The 24,223-nt window shown below is 53.9% G+C and overlaps 3 protein-coding genes across 5 annotated transcripts; 1 reads left to right on the top strand and 2 right to left on the bottom strand.

Annotated features, from left to right (window-relative positions):
• Positions 1 to 1,765: 1,765 nt before the first annotated feature.
• On the bottom strand, positions 1,766 to 12,392 carry ALKBH4 (alkB homolog 4, lysine demethylase). The gene is made up of 3 exons (XM_036408979.2): positions 12,224 to 12,392; positions 6,550 to 6,747; positions 1,766 to 2,671 (listed from the first exon to the last, which is right to left on the bottom strand). The coding sequence occupies exons 1-3, from the start codon at positions 12,344 to 12,346 to the stop codon at positions 2,087 to 2,089; spliced, it is 906 nt and encodes a 301-aa protein (XP_036264872.1). The 5' UTR covers positions 12,347 to 12,392; the 3' UTR covers positions 1,766 to 2,086.
• Positions 12,393 to 12,439: 47 nt separating this feature from the next.
• On the top strand, positions 12,440 to 19,078 carry LRWD1 (leucine rich repeats and WD repeat domain containing 1). Of its 3 annotated transcripts, XM_036408972.2 has the most exons (15): positions 12,440 to 12,667; positions 13,121 to 13,355; positions 13,452 to 13,568; positions 14,031 to 14,171; positions 14,414 to 14,518; positions 14,770 to 14,892; positions 14,973 to 15,087; positions 15,305 to 15,414; positions 15,595 to 15,802; positions 16,250 to 16,322; positions 16,420 to 16,560; positions 18,083 to 18,174; positions 18,353 to 18,511; positions 18,593 to 18,705; positions 18,800 to 19,078. In XM_036408972.2, the coding sequence occupies exons 1-15, from the start codon at positions 12,588 to 12,590 to the stop codon at positions 18,938 to 18,940; spliced, it is 1,953 nt and encodes a 650-aa protein (XP_036264865.1). In that variant the 5' UTR covers positions 12,440 to 12,587; the 3' UTR covers positions 18,941 to 19,078. The 3 variants fall into 3 exon arrangements, 2 of the variants coding, with proteins under 2 accessions (XP_036264865.1, XP_036264867.1); XR_004982830.2 differs by lacking the exon at positions 18,083 to 18,174 and having other exon boundaries at positions 18,800 to 18,828; XM_036408974.2 differs by lacking the exon at positions 14,031 to 14,171.
• A 316-nt stretch (positions 19,079 to 19,394) lies between these two features.
• Positions 19,395 to 23,337, bottom strand: POLR2J (RNA polymerase II subunit J). Its single transcript, XM_036408990.2, has 4 exons — positions 23,180 to 23,337; positions 22,135 to 22,224; positions 20,331 to 20,505; positions 19,395 to 19,623 (listed from the first exon to the last, which is right to left on the bottom strand). The coding sequence occupies exons 1-4, from the start codon at positions 23,230 to 23,232 to the stop codon at positions 19,588 to 19,590; spliced, it is 354 nt and encodes a 117-aa protein (XP_036264883.1). The 5' UTR covers positions 23,233 to 23,337; the 3' UTR covers positions 19,395 to 19,587.
• Between the last annotated feature and the right edge of the window lie 886 nt (positions 23,338 to 24,223).

Consider the following 24,223-nt stretch of genomic DNA (forward strand, 5'->3'; position numbering starts at 1 on the left):
CACTACCCAACCCTGCGAACAGGAACCAGCACCAAGTTTCCCCAACAGTGCAGGCTAAGGAATGTCAGTAGCCTCTCCCAACTTACTCTGGAAGAGGGCACTGTAGGAACCCCCCTTGGACTGGATGCTTCCATGCTAGAATTTTCCCACAGACTCTTACCTTCTAGTCTGAGACTGCAAGAGCGTTAGCACAGACAGGCATCTGGTGCTGAAGGAAAGCACGAACAGCTCCCTAAAATACGGGGGTGAAGCAGACGTGCCCCAGGCTGTGGCTGCTGGGCTCAGTCCTTCAGAAACACAGGGCAGCAGGTACAGTGGTGCCCAGGAGCGGTTCTGGAGGAAGCACCCCAGCCTGGCCAGACCCCAGCCCAACCCCATGGGCAGTGGGCGGCTTAGGTGAGACAGTGAGCACCTGGGGCCTGAAGGTCTTCACATGGCAGCTTCAAGGACAGACTTAACTCGAATCACCGACTTTACTACGTGATGAAGCATTCCCTAACATGCTCTGCGGGATTGGAGTGAGGGCCAAATGTTAAACACCTGACAAGCATTAGGAGGTTGCAGGAGAAACAGGCTTCTCCACTGAGTGACTCCCCAGCCTAAACAGATCTCTGCCTGACAGGCGTTGGAGTGCAACATTTCCCAAACATCCATTCCCACCCATATTGGCAGAGCACCTTGCGGACTCCATCCAGGGGTGGGATGCTCTAAGGCCCAGCCTCTCAGGGCAGAGGCTCCCCACTGGGCGCCATGGAGCAGCCCACCATGCTTGCAGGCCTGCTCAGATGCAGCAAGATCGGTTCCAGCTGGACTTGTATCTACTAGTAAGTGCTCTGTGTTAGGTCTGCAAGGGCTGGCATGGAGATTACAGACCTGGGAAGAAGCTGTCCTTCACCCGCCTACTGAGTGAGCTGACTCAGGAAGCAGCAGGTAAGCACCTAAGCTCACCGACCCCACTCAGTAGCCACTAGGAGCCCACACAGCCTGTCCACTGGGTCTTCACAGCATTCTCCAGTCCAAGCCAGCAGCTATGACACCACTTCATTGGCAGTGCAGTGGCCAGTGCCTCCCCCATCCTTCCTGCTCTCAAAAGCTCCTGAGTGACCATGAAGACCAGGGCCCACCATGAAACTTTCCAGGCTGTGAGGGGGCACTGGTCCTTCAAGGCGGGCTCCCAGCACGTGGCGGGTGAGCTGTGTCTATTTTGTCACATAAGCAACAGGGGAGAGGGCTGGCCATGCAGACTCAGGGAACACTGCCATCTCCCTCCACCTCCACAGCTGGCATGCCCAGCCACGGGGGCAGCCACCCATCCACGTGAGCACACAGCACAAGCACCAGCCAGAGAGCCACCTGTTCTATCCTGGGATTGAAGAAAACTTCCCCCTACTTTTTAACATCATTACATGGGGCGGAGGTGGGTTGGGCTGAGAAAAACCTGGGAGCTTCCTTGCAAGTGCCACCAGGCCGAGGGAGGGCTCTGCATTATTGCTGTCCAGTTGGACACCAGCCCACCCCTGTATTTAGGTAGCTGTTCCTGCTTTCCTATATGTGGGCTAAATCTCTCAGATTTCCCTGTCCTTGCTGCATCCTGCACCCCAAGTCTGGGTCAAGCAAACTATCACCAGCTCTGAAATCTGAATGTCAGTTGACATTCGGTTAATAGCCTCAGATCTTCTACCAATTCCACTCTGTGATCTGGCATGCCACCCAAACGGAGGGACTGCAGGGAGGGGCACCAGGAAACCTCGCTGAGACAAATGGATAAAGGAGAAAATGGTTTTAAGTGATTCCAAAGTTTTTAAAACTCAAATGATGCCTCTTCCCTCAAACTGTGACAACTGAACCCATACAAGTGGCCACAGTGCAGCTCAAAGGGGACTGACCTGAGACACATCCCCATCAAAACCAGGTCCCGGCAGGGCTTGCGCTGCCATGCGTCAGGGTGTCCGCAGTCTTCTCTGAAAACCTAACGAGCTGGGAAGGAAGACCCTTGTGCTGGGCTCCCCTCAGTCCTGGCAAAGGGTCAAGTCTGGAGCTGGAACCTGGGCCAGGCCATGCCAGCTCCTGTCCCCAGGAAGGCGGCTCACATGGGTCTCCCCCGAAAGGAGAGAGAGATGTGCAGGAGCTCCTGCCCAAGTTCTTGCTGCCTCCCACCAGGACGGAATTCGGCCGACAGCTCCCTGAAGGTGGCACACACGCGGCGGGCCTCGACGTGTCTGCGGTGGATGGCATGCTTCCACTGGTGCCGTGCGGCTCCGGTGAGCACAAGCAGAGAGCGGCGGGGCAAGGGGATGGCCACCTCCACCTCCTGGCACAGGACGGACCTACTAGGGGCCATCACACCTTCCAAAGCTTCTGGGAAGCCGGAGGGGGCCAGGCAGAGCAGCAGGCTGCCGGGCGCCTCCCGGGACATGGACAGCACGGTGGGGGACAGGAGGCTGAGGCTCACCAGCCGCTCCCCCCACAGCCAGGTGTCATCCACATGGGGGTCGATGGCTGAGCCCCGCTCTGGGCAGTAGTCCAGGTTGCACTGCTCCACGGGCCAGAAGTCCTCCAGGACGGGGTAGAGGCCCATTCTCTGCACTATCTCCCGGCTGAAGCTGGGGAGGCCTTGGAAGCCAGCGGTCTTGAGCTTTTGTTTCCGAAAGTTGACTTTGGGACCATAGTCCTAAAATATGAGGACAAAAAGGAAGTAGAGAAATGTCTGAGTTTACAGAAATGTGATCACACACTAGGTCTAAAGAATTCAATCACAGTGACCAAGAAAAGAAAATTTTCTGACTTCGTGGGTCTGACATCCCAGTAGGAAGAGGCCAACACCACAAAGGTATACATGAACTGGAAACATCAGATGGCTGTAAATGCTAAGGGAACTAATAATGCAAGGATACGAAGTGTTAGGGATGTCTTAGCCCAGATACCCGAGAAAGCAGAGCCAGAGACAAAAGGCCCCTGTGCAGGTAGTGCATCCAGGATGTGATACCGAGAAGTTGAGACTTGGGAGGAATGAGCAGCAGGGGAGGGATGGCTAATCAAGACACCATTATTAAGGTGGGAACTCCGGTGTTCAGAACCACAGGAAGAACAATGATCATGTGACATGGCAGTTCTACCTGGTCCACACAGAACCTAGCACAGCAGCACTATTCACAATGGCCAAAAGTAGAAACAACCCAAGTGTTTACCAGCAGATGAATGGACAGACTGATGGGAGTATATCCATACAATGGAAGAGTTTAGTCATAAGAAGCAGTAAAGCATGGGTATATGCTGCAAAATGATGAACCCTAAAAACATTAAGCTAAGTGAAGACACCAGACACTAAAGGTCACATATTGTATAATCCCATTTACTAGTACATGAAACATCCAGAATAGCCAAACCCACAGAGACAGAGAAAGTAGATTAGTGGTTGCCAGGGGACAGGGGAATGGGAGGGACTGCTAATGAGTATGGGCTTCCTTTGGGGAGATAAAAATATTCCAGAGCTAGTTAGTGGTAATGATTACACTACCTTGCCATTGTGACTATACTAAAAACAGATCCACTGAATTGTACATTTCAGTTTTTATGTATTTTTATTGATTTCAGAGAGGAAAGGAGAAGGGCAGAAAGAGAGAGAGAGAGAAACAGAAACATCAATGATGAGAATCATTGATCAGCTGCTCCTGCACAACCCAACAGGATTGAACCCACAGCCCGGCCATATGCCCTTGACCAGAACTGAACTCAGTAACCTTCAGTCCACAGGCCGACACTCTATCCACTGATCCAACCTGGCTAAAGCAGAACTGTACATTTTAAATGGGTGAATTTTATGGTATGTGGCTTCTATCTAAAAAAAGAAAGGAACGGTCTAGAATAGGGGTGTCGAACTCAATCAGAGAAGGGGCCAAAATCTAAAATCCAGCCGAGACCGGTTTAGCTCAATGGATAGAGCATCTGCTTGGGGACTGAAGGGACCCGGGTTCGATTCCGGTCAAGGGCATGTGCCTTGGTTGTGGGCATATCCCCAGTGGGGGGTGTGCAGGAGGCAGCTGATCGATGACTCTCTCTCATCGATGTTTCTAACTCTCTATCTCTCTATCTCTCTCCCTTCCTCTCTGTACAAAATCAATAAAATATATTTAAAAAATAAATAAATAAATAAATAAATAAATAAAAAAGGAAAGGAACGGTCTAGAATACGCCTCAGACTTTTGCTTGAGTATGAAAGAGGGGAATGTTTATTTGTCCACTCCTGCCCTCCTCGGTCCCCCTCCAGTGGAGGGTGGCTCCATCTGGTGGAACTGCTACTTCCAGGTTGGCATGTCTCAGAGTCCCCGGCGAGCAGCTCCGGTAGGGCATCGCCAGGAGCAGCAGGCAGAGCCTGGCATGGGAGTGCAGCGGCAGGGCTCGAGGGGATGGAGCCTCTGAGGAAGCTGGAGCGACTGCTATGCCTGACACCCCAGAGCAGCAGTGAAAACAAAGAGGCTGACTAACTTCCAGAGCATTGTGAGGACTTCTGTGTAAGATGGGGGGCCCAGAGGTTTGTATCAAGGTGGTGGCAGGATCTGATGAGGCATTACTGGAGTTACTTTCCTCTCTATTGAAAACTGACTGAAGAGGGGTCAGGGCTGCCCCAGGAACCCTCTGAAGAAATCCTGGGAAGGGAAGGGGGCTGGGATGTCTGTGTTGGCAGTGGTGGGGAGGGTGTTCTCAGATTCAGATAGGTTTTGAAGAAAGAATGAACTGACAGGAATTAATGAGAAAGAGAAACCTGGAGAGACCCACGATTCCAGCCTGCACAGGGGGAAGATGGAATGAGCCATGATGGGGACACTGCAGGGAGCCATGTGTGGGCAAACAGCCAAAGCTCAGGTTAGGGTCTGACAAACAGAAACTTGGGCTGGAGATATGAACGTGGAGTCCAAAACATAGCGGCGGTGTGTAGGGCCATGACTCATTAAGATCAGCAAGGGGATGTCGGGAACAGGAAGAAAAGAGGCCCAAGAACTGAGCCCTGAGAACCAGTTGCTGGGTTCAGAGCATGGAGGTGACGGATGGAAGCAGTTTTTGAGTGGGTTAAGCAGGAATGGGAGGAGAGGAATCAAAAACAGTGAGTACCAATGGATACAAAATCTGGGGAGGGTGGGTATGTATGGGAGGGGGGGCAATGGTAAAATATGTACACAGATAATAATTTAATTTAAAAAAAAACACAAAACAGTGAGAACAACAAATCTGTTGCAGAGAAGTGGAGCTTACTGGGAGCTGGGGGGAGCCAGTTGAGGCAAACTTCGTCTTGGGGAGAGAGGGGAGCAATGCTGAACAAGGACTTCGAGGAGGAAGGACCCCCACACAGCTGGAGGGGCCTTGGGGAAGCCCTGGGCACCGGTGAGAAGAGAACCGCACCGCGCTGGCAGGCGGGTGTGCAGACATGTCTGTTTCCTCGGAGAGGCAAGGCCATCAATGGGAGGGAAAGAGGTTTGGAAGGACAGCAGCAAAGTGAAGACCTGCGGGAGGTACGTATGACTGCAGGAGCAGGAAGGCCAGAGCCGGGGAGACCTGACAGCAGGCTGCACATGGGTATGAGGGAGAAGGAAGCTGGACTTGACTAGGGCTGTAGATGAGCAGAAAGAGTATGATGAAGCAAATACAAAAAGTTGAGGGACACCCAAGGAAGTAACTACCGTGTTTCCCAGAAAATAAGACATCCTCCGAAAATAAGACCTAGCGCATGGAAAGATAAGACATCTCCTGAAAATAAGACCTAGCGCAACTTTGGGAGAAAAAATTAATATAAGACACTGTCTTATTTTCCGGGAAACAGGGTATAACTGGCTGTAGTACAGAGTAAGGAGAGATGATGGGAGGAGAAAAGTGAAAAGGTTGTTGGATGCCTGCCTGATGTGGTTCAGTGGTTGAAATCAACCTGTGAAAAGGAGATCATAGTTCAATTCCTGGTCAGGGCACATGCCCAGATTGGGGGCTTGATCCCCAGTAGGTGAGCAGAAGGCAGCAATCGATGATTCTCTCATCATTGATGTTTCTCTCCCTCTCCCTTCCTCCCTGAAATCAATAAAAATATATTTTAAAAAACAAAACCAACAGGTGGCCGGATGGATGGTTCACAGGTTCTGGTGGGGGCAAGGATTACTGGAGATGAGGAACAGGAGTGACCCAGACAGAGAGGAGTGGGCCTGAAGAAGAGGGGGCTGAGGTCCCAAAGAGGAGGTCTGGGACCTGGAGGCCCAAAAATACATGAAACTGGCGGGAAGAGAACTTAGAGACAGGAAAGCACTGGCACCTTTCAAGGAACCCTCCCTGACAGCAGTGACCAGCACGAGGCCAGCTGGCGGAGAGCAGAAAGAGCTGGGGTCCATCTTCCTTATAGTCCTGGCTCACGGCATTCTCCTGGGAAGGCAGGCTGGCCAAGTAAGCTGGGTATATACCTGATATGGCTTATGAGGAGGGCCCTGAGCAGGAGGAGAGTCAAAGGGCCCAGCAAAGTGGCTATCCTCTCTGACAGGCCGACCCTCCTTCCTAGCTCTGGGGCCAACCTACCTGCTTCCTCCGTCCGGACTGTGAGAGTTTCCAGGGCTCACGGTCCATCAGCTGCACCATCTCAGCTTCTTCTTCTCGGGTCACGAAGTCCTCTATCAGTGTCACGCCAGGGAAGGGGAAGGCCCAGCCTTCAAAGTCAGACTCCTCAGCCCCCACAGCCCAGCCAGTGTCCGAATAGTAAACGAAACGATGTGTTTTCTACAAAAGAAAGACAGGGTCTTGGAGCCACTGGAGCTGTGCCCTCCCAAAGGGCCTCTGGGGAGCAGCCCCTGCCCAGTGAGTCATCCTCCCCTGAAGCCACTTTGGAAGGCAGCTAGAGTCTAGAGGGAGAGCAAACCCCTGCCTCAGGGTGCCTCCTGGGGAAGACCCTCTCTCTTTCCTCATCCATAAAAGGAAAGAGAATCTGCATAACCATTTGGTTGTTGTCGTTGTTCTCCATTTTACAGATGAGGTAACCAAGGTTCAACAAAGCTAAGGAACTAGCCAGAGGCTGGGGATCAGCCTGTGAGTCCAGTTTCTGGGTCATTGTAGGGTATCTTCTGTCCTCAGCCTTGTGGAGAATTAAAGGAGAAGATGGTGTGAAAAGACCAGGAGTTTGAAATATGCTATCCCTAATGCTGGGGTCCTGGGGCTGTCCAGGGGTGAGCAGCACATGCTGGAAGTCCAGAGGGGAGAAGCCCTCTATAGTCCAGGTGGGGATGTCTTTGGGCTCTGCCCTCTTTTGTGGCAGCCAGAGGCACTGCCAGAATTTCCCTTCAAAAAAGAACAGAACTGCCGGACCGGTTTGGCTCAGTGGATAGAGCATCGGCCTGCGGACTGAAGGGTCCCGGGTTCGATTCCGGTCTAGGGCATGTACCTTGGTTGCAGGCACACCAGTAGGGGCTGTGCAAGGGGCAGCTGATCGATGATTCTCTCTCATCGATGTTTCTAACTCTCTATCCCTCTCTCTTCCCTCTCTGTGAAAAATCAATTTATATATATATATATATATATATATATATATATATATATATATATATAATGTTTATAGTAAATGGAATTAACTTGTTATCCTCTATTGAATGGCTACAAAAAAAAAAAAAAAAAAAGGAACAGAACTTGCCAGCCATCGAGAGGACAGCTGGGCTGACAATCTCTTATGGTAGTACCTCCGGGACCTGCCTCGGTTTTGAGCAGAGGCCATCTTCATGCTGTGCAGCTTCCAGCCAGTGACCCAGCACGGACCTGGCCATTTCTGCCCAACATGGGCTTCCTCTAATGGACAGTCTTTGCTCTGGAGCTCCCCACAGGGTTGACTGTGCCACGCCAGCACAGCCAAGGATTCGGTGAGCCTGAGGGCCAGCGAAGGATGAGGAAAAGACAGACCAAAAGAATAAGCTGGGTTTAGGTGGATCTTCCTGTGCCTGGCTGAGGCCACAGAATAGATCCAGACTGCAAGCTGAGCCTTTATTTTATAGTCTGAGGTAAACAAGATAGTGGTCACCATAGTTACAATGTTCTTGTTTCACCTTGTTTTGGCAGCACTTGCTGCATCTCCCACAGCCCATTAGCTAACCAGGTAGGATCTAGGGCACATGTGTCAAACACAAGGCCCGCGGGCCAAATCCGTCCCGCCAGGCCTTGCAATGTGGCCCGCACCGCGCTGTCATCACTGCACTCCGCTGCGTTTCCATCACAATGACAGTTTATGACTGTTCAGTAAACCATTCGGCCAGCGATTTAGGCTGGATTTTAGATTTTGGCCCCTTCTCTGATTGAGTTCGACACCCCTAATCTAGGGAGTGTATAAGGTCAAGCTTAATTATGCTAAGAGATCTGTTCCCTCTAAACTGGGACTTGTTGGCGGCTTTGCCAGCGGGTCAGTCCGAGGCTTAATCCTATAACGGATCCCTACAGTTGACCATGATTTTATCAGATTTACATGGCAGTCTGAGGTCCTCCCTAACCAATCAATTCTGCCTCCTCCCCTTTTATGTTCCATAGGCATTGCTACCACACCATCTTTTATAAAATATATTTTATTGATTTTGTACAGAGAGGAAGGGAGAGAGATAGAGCTAGAAACATCGATGAGACAGTCATCAATCACCTGCCTCTTGCACACCCCCTACTGGGGATGTGCCCGCAACCAAGGTACATGCCCTTGACCGGAATCGAACCCGGGACCTTTCAGTCCCCAAGCCGATGCTCTATCCATTGAGCCAAACCGGTTTCGGCTACCACACCATCTTGAACCACCATGTCCTCTGTCTCTGGTGCCTCATATGGGACATGTTAAAAGTGGAAGCCATCAGCAGAAACCAGTTTGGCTCAGTGGATAGAGTGTCAGCCTGTGGACTGGAGGGTTCCAGGTTCGATTCCGTCGGGGGCACATCCCCAGAGGGGGGTGTGCAGGAGGCAGCTGATTGATGTTTCTCTCTCATCGATGTTTCTAACTCTCTGTCCCTCTCTCTTCTTCTCTGAGAAAAATCAATAATATATATATATATGTATATATATATATATATATATATATATATATATATATATATATATATATTTTTTTTTTTTTTTAAGTGGGAGCCATCCTAGACATCTTGCTCATCCCCCAGTCATCATGTTGGGAAGATGTTACCCCCAGAGTGTCAGTCCCAGACATAGTTCAGACCTATGGTGCTATTTAAAAAAAATTTTGTGGTAATCTTATCTAATAAAAGAGTAATATGCAAATTGGCCATACCTTTGCTACACCCACCAGCCATGCCCATCAGCCAATCAGAGCAAGTATGCAAATTAACCCCAACCAAGATGGCTGCGGCCACAGAGAGCAGGAAGGGGAGGCTTGGGTTTCCCCAGTGATGGAGGAAGCCAAGCTTTCTGCCTGCCCTAGCTGGCGTAGGCCTCCACTCAGGTCTACAAAGTTTCAGTTACAGAAGGTAAACAAATCCAAACTGAAATGGCGGCAGTCATGGAGCAAGCAGAAGGCTTGGTTCCACTTCAGGCTACAAAGTTTCAATTGTAGAGGTAAATAAATTCCAGATACCAGGGCCTCCTCTTGGATAGCCAGGGGACATGGCTGGCCTGCAAACCACCATAGGCCCCTTGCCCAGGCTGCCCATGCCCCAAGGGAACCCCCACCCTGATCCGGGACACCCTTCAGCGCAAACCAGCTGGCCACCACCCATGCACCAGGCCTCTATCCTATTTAATAAAAGAGTAATATGCAGATTGACCATCACTCCAACACAAGATCAAGATAGCTGTCCCCATGTGGTCAAAGATCCTGTCTCCATGTGGACACAGGATGGCCACCACAAGATGGCCAGCAGGGGAGGGAAGTTGGGAGGGACCAGGCCTGCAAGGGAGGGCAGTTAGGGGTGACCAGGCCTGCAGGGGAGGGCAGTTAGGGGTGACCAAGCCTGCAGAGGAGGGCAGTTAGGGGCAAACAAGCTGGCAGGGGAGCAGTTAGACATCAATCAAGCTGGCATAGGAGTGGTTAGGGGGTGATCAGGCTGGCAGGCAGCAGCAATTAGGGGCAATCATGAAGGCAGGCAGGTGAGCAGTTGGGAGCCAGCAGTCCTCAATTATGAGAAGGATGGGGCCTAAACGGGTAGTCGGACATCCCTCAAGGGGTCCCAGATTGGAGAGCGTGCAGGGTGGGCTGAGGGACACCCCCCCCCCCCTGCATGAATTTTGTGCACTGGGTCTCTAGTATATAAATAACAAAATTTACCATCTTTAATAATTTTTTCAGTGTACAATTCAGTGTGTTAAGTACATTCACTGTTGTGTGATCAATCTCCAGAACTTTTTCACCTTGCAAAACTAAAATCACGTAACAGCCAAAACCGGTTTGGCTCAATGGATAGAGTGTTGGTCTGCGGACTGAAAGGTCGCAGGTTCGATTCCGGTCAAGGGCATGTACCTTGGTTGCGGGCATATCCCCAGTAGGGGGTGTGCAAGAGGCAGCTGATCGATGACTCTCTCTCATCGATGTTTCTAACTCTGTCTCTCTCCCTTCCTCTCTGTAAAAAATCAATAAAATGTATTTTAAAAAATAAATAAAATCACGTAAACATTAAACAACTCCCCTTTTTCCTTTCCCCAGTCCCTGGCTACCACCATTTTAGTTTCTGTCTATGATTTTGGCTACTCTAACTAATGTACTAAGTGGAATCATATGGCATTTGTCCTTTTGTGACTGGCTTATTTCACTTAGCATAATGTTTTCACGGTTCATCCATATTGTAACATATATCAGCATCCTTTTTAAAGCTGAACAACATTCTATTGTATGTGTGTATTCTTCTTTGTTTATCCATTTATCCAGCAATGACACCAGTTGCTTCCACCACGGGCATCCAAATATTTCTTCGATACCCTGCTTTCAACTCTTGTGGGTATATCCCCAGAATTGTTGGGTCATATGGTAATTCAACTTTTAATTTTCTGAGAAACCTTCATACTGTTCTCTACAAGATCTTTCACCAGGGACACTGCAGCTTCTTCACTGGCTTCCCAGCCTCAATACTTTCCTATGAGGACCCAGTGAGAGAAATTAGCTTGAAATGCAGGCAGACGGGGCAGGGGTCCAATGGAAAACAAAGGCAGGTAAAACATCGGCAGGGGCAGGCACGGCAAGCCTAACCACAGGAACCAACCACGCTGAAATAACAGAATGCTTCTGGACACAGCGGAAGCATGGGAAACCAAGGGAGGGCCTGCAGCACCAAGGTATACTGTCACATAGAAACAGGGAAAGTTCAGGTCCGTTGCTGGGCAAGAACAATGAGGTGAGGACATGGGTAGTGATAGAGCAGGCTTGTAGCAAATATATACCCTGGACTACAAGGCTCTGGGGGCAGCCCATTATTGTCCCTACCCACGCCCCCAACCCCTCCGTGCAGGGAGTCTGAATCTGCTTGTAATAAATTTTCCACACTTCTGCTTACATCTTCTGGCCCCTGGAACTCATTCTTCTGTGTGGGGAGACACGACCCCAGGAAAAAACCCTCAGCTCACCCTTGTGGTCATCGCCAGGATTGTTCTACAATTCACATGTAACTTCCTTTAAAACCCTTCAGGGCTCTCCAAGACGCCCAGGACAAGTCCAGCCCGGCCAGCGGCCACACACGGGGCCCTCTGTGGTCAGGCCCCTCGGACCTCACCTTCCCCACCTGAAGCATCACCCACCTACCAAGCACACGCCTCTGCCCCAGGCCCATAGTCAATCAAGCAGTTTCCCCAGGTGGAAAGCCCTATCAACCAACTTAAATACCTCCAGGCCCAGTTCAAAAGCTGAGTCCTTTTTCGTTAATTAACTGGAATTAATTTCCTCCTTGCTCATTTCCATCCAAGGCCTTATGGGCACTTTTGCCCTGGTTTTCGGCAACCTCTACTCTTTCCATATCGTTTCCCCGCGGGCCCGTGAAACTCCCAGGCCCCGACGAGAGGGGTGGGGTGGGGAAGGGATAGGGGTTTGCGGTCAGACTCCCGCCAGGTCCCAGAGGTGAGCTGTGGTCGGACTGCACCCACGTCCCAATCCCTTCCCCGCTCCTCAAAGCCTGCGTCTCCTCGCCCCAACATCCCACTGCGAGGACCCCTAACAAGGTTTGATCCGGGACGGTCAGTCGGGGCCTCAGTTTCCCCCTATGAAGGATAAAGTTGTAGGCGTCTCCTCTCCCAGCCTTTTTACCTGTGGGGAGTGCTGCCAGGGTGGGTCCCCTCCCCGCTGCCGCTCGCAGATTAGACAGGTCCGGATACCCTTACAGCCGCATTCCCGAAGTACTTCGGGGGCCGCCACCACCGCAGCCGCCATTGTAGCGTCCCGGCGGCCAGGGCGCAGGCGCGGGGTTGCAGGGGCCGCTGGGACTTGTAGTCCATACTCGGGGCACGAGGCCCGCGGAGCCGCTTCCTTCCGGTCATCTCCGGTGAGGGGCTCGCGCGGCGCCACCTCCTGGGCTCCTCAGCTGCGGGCGCCAGCAGCCGCCTCCGGAGTCGCGGGCTCCGCCGAACGCAGCCGCCGCCTATACTGCCAGCGCCGACCGCGCCTCCTCGCCATGGGCCCCCTCAACCCGCGCCTCCTGATGGACCGGGGGCAACCCAAGAGCCGCCGACTGGGGAGGATCCGGAGCCTGGAGTAAGAGGCGGGCCGGGGGCGCCGGGGGGTTCGGAAGCGAGGCCCGGACCCTTACGGGCCCCGTTATCACCATGTCGGTTGGGCGGGGGCCAGCTGCCATCCTCTTGTGAGGAGATGGGCCGGGGGGCCCGAGGGGCCTCACCCCTGAAGAGGGTCCGGGTCGCTAAGAACAGTCTTGCAGAAAGGGAATTGAAAACCTGTTGAGATAATTACACAGGGCCTGGGGAACAGAGAGGAGTCCCTTACAGAGGCTCAGGAAAAGCATCCTGGAGGGGGCCAGCTGCCCCAAGTTTTAAAATATTTCAATAGTTAAAAGATTTTAAAAAATGGGTTGTTGGAGGGAGGCTGTGTGTACACGGCAAATGCCAGGTGACAAAGCCTTCAGAGGCTGCCATCGGTGCGGGGCTGGAGGCTTGCCTGCCCTGAGCACACACCGTCTGCTCTCCACCCCAGCCTGTCAGGACTGGAGCTGCACTCAGAGCACTTGGACCCCAAGCTCCTGAGCCGCCTGAAGCAGCTGCAGGAGCTGGACCTCTCCAACAACCAACTGGAGGTGCTGCCGGACAACCTGGGCCTGTCCCACCTGCGCGTCCTCCACTGCTGCAACAACCAGCTGGGGGATGTCACTGCCTTGTGCCAGTTCCCGCAGCTTGAGGAGCTCAGCCTGGAGGGCAACCCCTTCCTGACAGTGAGTGGCTTCGCCCAGAGGCCCCAAGCCTGGGCCAGCACCCTGTTGTTGGGCTTGGGTCAGCAGCCCTCAAGCCATTCTTCCCTCATTCCCCAGGTCAACGACAACCTGAAAGTCTCCTTTCTCCTGCCCAAGCTGCGCAAGGTCAATGGCAAAGATGCTTCCTCCACTTCCTCTCAGGTGGAGAACCTGAACCGGGAGCTGACCATCAGAGTAAGGGGACTGAGAGGTGTCTCGGGGCTTGGGGGCGGTTGGCAGCCTTGAGGATCGAGCGACAGGCTTGGACATTTGTAGGACACTGAGGGGGGTTACAGGGGCCCTTAGTCCCTAGCCTGACATACTCTGAACCTCGTTGTGGTGCTTGGCCTCTTGTCCTTGGGTGGTGTCTTGCCCTCTAGGTGGGCAGGGCCCGGCGGGGGCAGGGGGAAGGGGTTGGATGGGGGGAGGGGAAGCTGAGAGATTTCCCCAGTAACTTGCCCCTGGACAGACCACTTTCTCCCTCTGCAGCAGTGTGTGTTGCTTAGATTGTGTAACATGTAGCTAGTAAGCCTGTGGTTTACGGAGGCTTCCAGGAGGCAGTGAGGTTGAAATACCTGAGGCCCTGAGATTGGGGGTAGAGGGGTCATGGAGGGTCCGGGGATGAGCTGGGCCTGGATCTGGTCTCTCTTGTACCAGGTGACAGCTCACTGGGAGAAGTTCATGGCCTCACTGAGCCCTGAAGAGGAGGCTGAGAAGGTCCGGGCGGACTTCGTGAGGTCTGCTGTCAGGGATGTGCACTACGGGCCCGAGTCCCTCAGCGAGTTCACTCGGTGGCGGGTATGTCCTCACCCCCTTATTCAGAGTCTGTTCTCCCAGCTCCTTGCTGGCTCCCATGTCCTGGGCTGCCCTGGAGGCCTCTGACCATGAGGCACTGTGGGCAGCGGGGCAGGTCAGGAAAGGCACCGTTCTCAGCTAGAAAGGCTCTTTCCCAGCTCAGGAGGCACAGGCTCCCTCTGACTGGGTGTCTGAGGAAGGGCTGAGGGGCTGAGCCCAGCTTCTCGATGCCCTGGCTCCACCAGGTACGGATGATCTCTGAGGAGCTGGTGGCCTCTGGTGGGACCCAGGTCCATGAGGCAAACATCCCAGAGAAGTCCCCCAAAGCCACAGCTGTCCAGGAGCCCCGGGTGAGTATGGTTCTTTGTGGCTCCCGGGGCTATGAGGGCCTGCCGTGGCCTGCCTTCCCAGGGAGGCTCCAGGGAAGCAGGGAGTTCTGGAAATGAGCCAGGAGACAGCCTCCAATGCCCCAGCTAATTCCCTCTGACCCTGGGCCACTCCTTATCTCCTACACCCATGGGAGGGTGCGGCCCAGCCTGTGACAGAAAGACAGACCTGGGTAGATGGTCACCAGGCCCTGAGCCACCCTTCCCCCACACAGGCCAGGCCAGGGGCCTGCAAACGGCCAGGTGATGCCCCACTCAACCTTTCTCCCTACAAGCGGGTGTGCACCTCCCCATCGGCTCAGGTGGAGGGCCGCCCCATGGGCTCCGATGGCAGCCAGGTAAGTCAGAGCAAGGTGGCAGGGAGTGTGTGGCTGGGAGCAAGGACTGGGGCAGCTATAACCCCCTTCTGCCCCCACAGCCTGCCCTGAAGCTGGAGCCCCTGCACTTCCTGCAGTGCCACAGCAAGAACAACAGCCCCGAGGACCTGAAAACCCAGCTCTGGGCCTGCGCCTTCGAGCCGGCCTGCGAGGAGGGTACATCCTTGGTGGGCAGGCAGGGCAAGGGCCACAGGGAACAAACAAAACAAGCTTTCTGGGTGGGGGTGTGAGAATGCCACTCGGAGTGGGGCTGCCTGGGCCATGGGGGAATTAGGATAGACAGAGCTTCAAAAATGCCAAGGCCAGGAGGAGGGAACTGCAGGGGATAACTTCACAGATGTTTTTACTAGGCTGACCTGACCCCTCAAAACAGGGCATTCAGGGTCCACATCCCAGTCTGTGGCCACGTGTGGCGGAGAAGCTGTGTGTGTGATAGACTGCCAGACGGGCATCGTTCTACACAAGTACAAGGCACCTGGCGAGGTGAGTGCCAGGGCCCTGCTCCTGCAGGGCAGCGGGCAGAGCCCTGGGAGCAGAAGTGCCACCTATTCACCAGGTGACTTTTTCTTTGATGCTGGGCCTGTTTCCCAGATTTGATCCTGCATGCGTGTGCACACATGTAGCTCTGCCCCTTGGTGACTGCTCCACTCCCCCACCCCCCAGGAGTTCTTCTCCGTGGCCTGGACAGCCCTGACAGTGGTCACACAGGCAGGCCACAAGAAGCGCTGGAACGTGCTGGCGGCTGCAGGCCTCCGGGGCCAGGTCCGGCTGCTGCACGTGCGAGCTGGCTTCTGCTGTGGGGTCATCCGGGCCCATAAGAAGGCCATCGCCACCCTCTGCTTCAGCCCCACCCACGAGACCCACCTCTTCAGTAAGACCTCCCCATACCTCCAGGGCTCCCCCATCACCCCTGCCCTGCAGCCCAGTGCCTCAGTGCCCCCCGTGGCTGGCAGTCCCATTCCAGGCTGCCAAGGTTGGCTCCACTCATGATAGAAGCAATGGGGCTTTGTGGACAACTGAGTGGGCTTCAGGTCCTGGCTTTTCCCCCAACCTGTTCTGTGGCCTTTCAAGCTTTCTGACAACCTGGGCCACTCCGACCTGGGCTCAGTTGTGGTGAGAGTAATGTGTGAGCAGAGGCCTACAAAAGATGGCCGCCTGGTGTGGCCCACGTTAGGTTAGAGTAAGACAGGGCTTGTAGGCCATGGCCCGCCCTCCCTGCTTCAGAGGGGCAGGCCTTGGAACCACACTCAGCCTTGGAAGCAGCCTGCAGGAGGAAGCTGGGCCTCCTCAGAGCCACTTCTCCCTGTCCCCTCCTCAGCGGCCTCCTACGACAAGCGGATCATCCTCTGGGACATTGGGGTTCCCAATGAAGATTACACTTTCCAGGCCAGGTGATGACTGTGCAGAGCTGGTGTGAGGAGGGCTGGCTGCCAGGCTGGTGGACATCTGGACCAGTGGCCTGATGCTTTCCCTCTCGCCCACCGGCAGCCAGCTGCTCACACTGGATACCACCTCCACACCCCTGCGCCTCTGCCCCGTTGCCTCCTGCCCAGATGCCTATCTGCTGGCTGGCTGTGAGGGTGGCTGCTGTTGCTGGGATGTGCGACTGGACCAGCCTCAAAAGAGAAGGTGAGCTGGATGGGGTGCCTTGAAAGCCAAGCCTCAGAGCTGGGGCAGCTGCCAGTTCAGATGTCTGGCCCCAGGCACATCTGCCAGAGGCGATACCCAAACCATGCATGCTGCCCTGGGCAGCCAAAGGCTGTCTTCACAGAGCTGGCCTGTCCCCACCTTCTGCTGGTTTTCATGAGCAGCCACTTCACTTGAGTAAAGGTCTTTGTGACTCTTTCCTTCCCTGGTGTTTGGCTATGGGACTTGGTTGGGTTAGTTCCCTTTCTGAGCTGGGATCACTTCACCTGCAACCTCACTGCCACCCGTCCTGCCACTTCCCAGCAATGTGACCTTCCTGCCCTAGCATAATTTGCTCGTCTGTAAAGTTGGGACAGGAACTTGCATCCTAGGGTTATTGGGAGGACAAGGGAGACGGTGTCTGGGCAGAGATGAAGCCCTAGAAAGAAGGGCCAGGTTGAGGCTTGTGGCTCATCCGTGCCAACTGAAAGGCCCCAGACAGTGCTCAGCATGGAGTCCCAGCCCTCCTGGGGCCCATAAGCCTACTAGGAGATGCATTAAACAAAGGTGGCAAATTAAAAGCCTATGAAGTATGATGTCAACTATGAAGGAAAGAGAATCAGGTGCTTTGAGAGGGGAATAGGAAGGCCAAGGGGACTCTGAAGAGGTGACCAGTGGCAGATGGGTAAGTTTTCAGACTCATCCTCTCCACATGAGCCCTATGACTCAGATGGGAAGGAGGGGAAGTGCCTACACAAGAGGAATAATGTAAAGGGCCAGTTGTAGGGAGAGCTGGTTCATTAGGGAGGCCTGGTCACAGTAAAACCAGAGGAAATGGTGCGAGATAAGGTGGTACAGTTGCTGGGCCAGGCTACACTGGGTTTGTTGGCCATAAGATTTTGAATTTAATTTTAAGTGCAATGAATAGCCTGGAAAGAATTTTAGGATTAGGCGGCAGGCGTGAAGTAGGGGAAGCCTCAGTAGACTGAGGCAGTTGTTTAGCCAGTGTGGGTGGTGGCCCTGTGCCACATCTGGGAGTGAAGCCCCAGGCCAGCCTCTTCCCTCCTCCCCTGTCCATTCACATCTGCCTGGCCTTAGTACATGGCTGCCTTTCTTGCTTCCAGGTGTCCTCTTCAGGAACCTGCATCTGCTGGGTGGCCTTTCTAGGCAATGTGACCCTACACACTCTCAGCTTAGAATTATTCAGCCACTCCCCATCCTCTGGGTCACGGCAAACCCCTCCCCAGTCTCTCCCTTCCCAGAAGCACTGCCTCTCTCCAGAACTCTCCCTGGCCGTACCACCCCCCTCCTGGAAGAACCAGGCCCTCATGTCACCTGTGACTCAGTAGACTCACTTCCAGGGTGAAGCTTAACCTGTCCAGGACTCAGAACAGATAGTCCTGGTTGCATCTTCTGACCTCCATGCTGGGCAGGGTCCAGAGTAGGGGCCAATGGATGGTTCTCAGTGAATGCATGAGAAATTGTATATGCAAGGAAATTACCAGCATCTCCTCTGGTCCCACAGGGTGTGTGAAGTGGAGTTCATCTTCTCTGAGGGCTCCCAGGCATCTGGCCAGAGTGTGGACGGGCTGGCGTTTGTGAATGAAGATGTCGTGGGTGAGAGCCCTGCTTGGGAGTCTGGCCTCCTGGGACCCAGCGAGGCCTGATAAGGCCTTCATGGGTTGCTTCTCCCTGGGTTGGGGTTTGGGTCTGAGAACTTCTGAGGGGTCCCCACTGTGGAACAAGAAATGCCTGGAGAGGGCGCCTCGGCAGAGTTCTCCCTTATTCCTCACAGCCTCCAAGGGGAGCGGTGGCCTGGGCACCATCTGCCTGTGGAGCTGGAGCCAGACCTGGGTGAGCCGGGGCAGCCAGTCCACAGTGGCAGTGGTGGTCCTGGCTCGTCTGCAGTGGTCACCAACCGAGCTGGCCTACTTCTCACTCAGCACCTGTCCTGGTGAGCCCACCACACACTCCACCCTGCTTTCCACCCACGGAGCTCTGCCCCGCCTTAGTTCCCATTTCTGTGTCCTGGCAGACAAGGGCATTGTGCTCTGTGGGGATGAGGAGGGCAGCGTGTGGATCTACGATGTCAGGCACCTCCTGATGCAGCAGCCTCCACTGCCGGCAGCCCCGCAGGCCCCCACACAGGTATGCAGCTTGCTCCTCTCTCTCCCTGCTGGGATGGTGCGGCCTGTGGGCTGGCATCTAGGAGGAACCCAGCCCCTCTCTCTCCCCCTACCAGATCCTTAAGTGGCCCCAACCCCGGGCCCTCGGCCAGACAGTGACCAGGACCATGGTGAACACAGTGGTGGCCAACCCCACCTTTACCTACCTCACCGCCCTGACGGACTCCAACATTGTAGCCATCTGGGAGAGATCCTAGCTTCCAGCAGGAGCTCCTGCCTCTACTGCAAAGTATCAGGGATACAACTTAACTTATTTGACTTTTGGGGCTAAATGGGATGGAGATCTATTAATATTTTTATTATATTAAACTCTATTGTTTAAGAGAAGCCTGGGAGAAGTGTTTGTGGGCCCCTTCTGGCGTTGCTACTTTGAGTAAGACAGGCTGACCTGCAGCTGGGGCTTTTACAGTAGAGACTTACGGAAGTACATGGGTTTGAGCAGTTTCCTTCTACTCAAGACTGCCTCCCTACAGCACCCCAGGCTCCCAGGCGGCTCAGAACGCATTTGTTCCTCCACCTCAGACAGAAATACGGATCTCTGGGCCAGTCCACTCTGCAGTGGCCCGAGTAGCCTTGAGACAGGTCATCTACCTCCACTGAGCCCGACAATCTATTTGCTGTTAAGTCACCTCTGCTTCAGCTCACCCCGCGTTTTCTCCAACCACATTTATTAGGAAGATAAAACAGAATCTATGTACAGGACACAGCAATGTCAGGGGTGAGGGGATCTCTGGGCTATTTCCAAGGAGGCCACAGCTGGGAGAAGCTGCTCTCTTCCATTTAGTGCCTGGAAAGGGGCCCGGTGCAGGGCAGGAACTGGCCAAGCAAGACTGCTTCCAGTCCACTATTCAATTCCTTCTTGCTTGTCTTTGATGGCCACCTGAGGGAAAGGAAAGGCAGTCCACTTAGCTGGAATGGCAGGTCAGGGTGTTGGAAATTCAGCCCTAGCACCTCTAACCAAGGTCTGCCAGGAAACTGCTTGCATGGCTCCAGAGTGCAGCACAAACTGGGGAAAAAAGGCAGTAAGCCAGGCCCTGAACAGCTCCAGGGAACTGGGCAGCCAGTAACCCTAGGGACTCTCTGAGCCTGCCCACCAGCCCCTTCACTCATCCTGCTGCCTAGGATGGGAGTCAGGTGGAGCTGAGATGCTTTCTGGTATGTAAGCTGAATCTTTCCCGAAATTGTCTAGACTTTGAAATTCCCTGCCTGTACACAGCTGTGACCCCATCTTAGGATGAGCTGCCCTTTAGATAGACATGCCCTGGACACAGACAGGCCTTACCAACCACGGAGCAGCCAGCACAGAGAACAGACTTGGAGGAGCAGCACTAAGGGACAGTCGGCCCCTTGCTTCCGTAGAGTCCAGAATGCAGACAGCAGGCCCCAGGCAGGCCTCAACTCCATAACCTTTTCCACACTTCCTGGAGGCCATGCTCTGTCATCACCTCCACCCCTTCCCCCCAGATAAAAGGAAACAACTCAGGGGTCAATCCTGAGTCAAATGTGGGCATGAGAACCCACATTCCTGGTACATATAGGATAGCGTCCAGACCAAGCCACCCCACTCCTGACCGGCTGGCTCCTCACCCGGAATCGCTCTTCCAGCAGGGAGAGCTCACTGATGAGGTCTGTGATGGCATTGGTGAAGGCCTCCTGGGGGCTGTAGTCTGGTGTGGTCTGCACACGGATGATGATCTTGTGCTCCAAGGGGTGGGGAACTTTGTAGCCAGCAAACAGCACCTGTGGGTCCTTCAACAGCTGACTGAGAAACAGGGATGAAGAGTGAGGAGGCTGAGCCTAGTGCCCTTGGAGCGCTGGCCCCTTGGAGCTACCGGGCTTCTAGACGGGGTCTTCTCATTGGGCCGAGGCCCGTGAGCAAATGCAGCTGGCAGCTGACACCAGGTGTTCCTTGCCCTTAACTTTGTTGTATGTTTTTTTTCCCACCCAAAACAAAACAGATATTTTGGAGAAGATATACCATATGGAACTCCTCCCACACACACCATCTCCCATATCCATGAGGATCAGAACCTTAGCTGGTAAACAAGGTTTCCAATAACCTTCTCCCGGCTTAGGGGAAGTCAGACCCTGCAATGTGCAGAAAGAGACTAGCTTAGGCAGTAAAATTCCAGCCAATGGAAAAAAGCCCCATTCCCAGTTCAAAAGCATCTGACAGCAAATAAAGGCGCAGGGAGAGAAGGCCCCAGACTCTGAGCAGTTAGGGAAATGGATGTCCTTTAGGCAACAGGTTAGCAGCTGCTGTCCACCCCGCTGCGGTCTGTTCTGTGAGGTGGTGAGGTGAAGCGGGTGTTTTTGCTGGGCACACGGGGTTTTCTCCAGAGCAGCTCAGCCAAGTGTGGGCACCAGGGGGAGCCCTTGCACAGCTGAGGACAATCATACAGCGGAGGAGCAGCAGGCCCCCTCAGGAGCCTGGGTGCACCACTGGCTGGGTTCAGGGTGAGAGTCATCCAGAATATAGGCAACACCACCCTCTACTTCCCCCAGGAGGCCAGGCAGGCCCAGCCCCGTCTCAAACACACAAACCTGGGAAGGCCTCCTACACTGATGGTACTTTTCAGTGAAATGACAAGTCCCCGGGCCAGAACATCAATCACACTATTAACCACCTATCTGGCCAGGACTTCACTGGTGTAAACAAACACCCATCAACCAGGATAAAATGCTCACGAGGGGTACAGGGTAACCACTGGTCCCGTCTCTTACCTCTTCCCCTTATTTTACTGTTACAATCTTAGGATGCAGCTGTCACTGAGGTCATTGTCACAAATGGGCAGGGAGGGTAGGAGCTAACCTCCACTACTTCTCAGTGGTCATTAGCACAAAACCACAAGGAGACCTAGTTTTCTGTGGCTCCCTGCATATTCACTTACTTTAGTCAGTAAATGAGCCAATGCAGAGAAATGTGGCTTTGTGAACAGGTATCAGTCAGTGTCATTTTGAAGAAAAGGCACTGGAATGAGTAAACTAGCAGAGCAAGCAACCGAGACTCATGCAGCTCAGAGAGACAGAAAATCTTTTGGCCCTGGCAGTTGTGTGCAGTGGTTAGAGTATTGGCCCGTGCACTGAAAGGTCAAGGGTTGGATTCCCAGTCAAGGGCGCATATCTCAGTTGCAGGTTCCATCCCCAGCCACGTCTGGGCATGTGTAGAAGGCAACCAATCAATGTGTCTCTCTCCCTCTCTCTTACTCCCTCCGCCCACCCCCCTTCCATTCTATTTAAAATAAAGGAAAAAATACCAGGTGAGGATTAACAAAAGAAAAGAAAAAAAGGAAAAAAAATCTTCTGGAACTTGTACTTTGCCTCAAAGAACATTAAACATAGGGCGGGAGGGGGAGACATAGCCCCTGAGAGCCCTTGACTTGGAACTTACGATTTAATAATGTTTCCTAGTGTGTGATCTTCTTTGTTGATGGTGAACAAACAGGCATTGGGTACTTTGGTGTCCTTGTTAATGGTGATCCTAGGAAGAGACAGAGGCTGGACATTTTAGGATATTAGTAGTATTCCTGGCCTCTACCCACTAAATGCCGGTAGTACCCCTTTGTGACAACAAAAATGTTTGCAGACATTGCCAAAGTCCCCTGGGGGGCAAAATGATCCCAGATGAGAACCTGCTCTGAAGGAAGAATGAAGTGGCTGGCAAGGGCTAGTTCATAAAGCCCTGCACACCAGGTGAAGAGAAATTTGAAAAGCCAAGTTTCTCTTAGCCTGAACTAAGCACTTTATATAAATTACTTCATTTACTCTCCCCCCCCCCCCCCCCCCCCCCCCCCCCCCCCCGGATTTACTTCCTGTGATTTAATACCGTAATAAGCCCAATTTCCAGAAAAGGAAAGCAGGCTTCAGGCCGATTAAGTTACTTGAGTCACTTGCTCAAAGACACACCACACAGGCCTTAAGTGGGGGGTGCAGGAGCCAAGCCCAAGCTCTGTGACCACTACCCTACGTTTCCCTTCGCCCCGCAAGCAATGGGGAGCCTGAAGGTTTTCCACGGGCGGATGGAGATCGGATAGGAGGCTAGGAAACATGACTCTGGATGCAGCAAGGCGAATAATGGTGGCGACTCAGGAGACGCGGGAGAAGGCTGCCAGAGCAGGCACTCTGGGTCCAAAACAGACCCGCCACTCCCCGAGTGCCCCGCAGCTGCTTTCCTCTGAGCCTCGGTGCGCTCATCTGCGCAGGGGAGACTCGCCGCCTCGAAGGGCTATCTGGCGTTTGGTAGACACAGGAGCGAGATGCTTGGAGAGCGGACGCCCAAGCAAAAGCTGCTTTCCAACCCCGCCCCCCGCCCCCATCTCTCCCCTAAGAGGAGGGCAGAGGAAGCCCCGGGATCTGCAGAAGCTGGCCACAGGCAGCTGAGCGCCCGATCCCGGCCCTCCACGCCCCGGCTGGCCCCGTCTCCCTCCCTCACTCACTTCTTCTCGCCTTCGAACAACAAAAACGACTCGAAGGCAGGAGGGGCGTTCATCCTAGCGCCGCAGCCGCCTCCAAAGCCTCCGCGGCCCCACCACAGCCTCCAGAGCACTTGAACGAAACCTCTTCCGGGTCAGCGGCTGTACCTCTTCCGGAGTTGGCCGACGGTGCCGAGCCCGTGTGAAGACCGGCTCACTGCCCCCTGGCGGACCGGAGGACCTTGCGCAGGCGCCGGAACCCAAGGGCCGAATGGCGGGAGGCTAGTGGCTCTGCGCCCGCCTGGGTTTGCTTCTTCGCGCGTCCGGAGAGCTGGGAGCTACTCTGCGTATGGCGATGTCCTTGTCTAGCCTGAGGGGCAACCCTGAGCCCGACCTCTCTGCTCCCCACACCCCTTGATCCGTCTTTGGAAATGTGCCCTCAGACTACACAGCAAGAGGCCTCTGGATGAATGGAGCTCTGGGTTATGGGTGGGTGTGGCCGGAGGGGGCGGAAGAAGCCTCAGGGGCTCGCGAGCGTCCATCCCTGGAACCTGACGGCTGTGTATGGATTAGCCCCCTGCCAGCGCTGCCTCGGCAGATTGCTACAAGACCCGTGGCTATGTTGTAACTGGTTTGCCAAGTGGCCTTGTGACCGAGTGAGCTTGTTGTTAGGGGTACAGTTGGTGAGGGCTGAGCAGGCGGCAGGTATGTATGTAGGTGTGGGAGGCTCTGGGAGGGATAAGTGCATCTGTCCCTGTTTTGATTGGTTGATATTCTGTAGACTACAGCTTAGTATAAAGGCCTGCCTGCGCTGTTTGAAGCAACAGAGACTGGAGTCTATGTTAGCTACTAGAGCCCTAACAGCTTCCCAGCTGTTTCTCTAGGTCTGGGCAGCAGCCAAGAAGCCCCAGAGGAAATCTGAGCTTCCACAGCCATTTTTTTGTGAAGGGCCATTTCCTACTTGAGCCTCGAGCCCTGGGGCGAGGCCCCACCAGCACCCTGACTCTCCAATTCAAGCTGGTGGGCACCTTTGTACCTGCTGAGAAATAGAAAGCAGTTAAGGTAATG

This window comes from Pipistrellus kuhlii, unplaced genomic scaffold, assembly GCF_014108245.1.
Source record: "Pipistrellus kuhlii isolate mPipKuh1 unplaced genomic scaffold, mPipKuh1.p scaffold_m20_p_4, whole genome shotgun sequence".
NCBI lineage: Eukaryota > Metazoa > Chordata > Mammalia > Chiroptera > Vespertilionidae > Pipistrellus > Pipistrellus kuhlii.

Coding starts and splice junctions, on each gene's coding strand:
- ALKBH4 (XM_036408979.2), bottom strand. CDS start 12,346: ATGGCGGCTGCGGTGGTGGCGGCCCCCGAAGTACTTCGGGAATGCGGC. Junction 6,748..12,223: donor CCTGGCAGCACTCCCCACAG/GTAAAAAGGCTG, acceptor TTTCTTTTGTAG/AAAACACATCGTTTCGTTTA. Junction 2,672..6,549: donor AGTCCGGACGGAGGAAGCAG/GTAGGTTGGCCC, acceptor CTCATATTTTAG/GACTATGGTCCCAAAGTCAA.
- LRWD1 (XM_036408972.2), top strand. CDS start 12,588: ATGGGCCCCCTCAACCCGCGCCTCCTGATGGACCGGGGGCAACCCAAG. Junction 12,668..13,120: donor GGGAGGATCCGGAGCCTGGA/GTAAGAGGCGGG, acceptor TCTCCACCCCAG/CCTGTCAGGACTGGAGCTGC. Junction 15,803..16,249: donor CCACGAGACCCACCTCTTCA/GTAAGACCTCCC, acceptor TCCCCTCCTCAG/CGGCCTCCTACGACAAGCGG.
- POLR2J (XM_036408990.2), bottom strand. CDS start 23,232: ATGAACGCCCCTCCTGCCTTCGAGTCGTTTTTGTTGTTCGAAGGCGAG. Junction 22,225..23,179: donor TTGTTCGAAGGCGAGAAGAA/GTGAGTGAGGGA, acceptor GTCTCTTCCTAG/GATCACCATTAACAAGGACA. Junction 20,506..22,134: donor CTAGGAAACATTATTAAATC/GTAAGTTCCAAG, acceptor CCTGTTTCTCAG/TCAGCTGTTGAAGGACCCAC.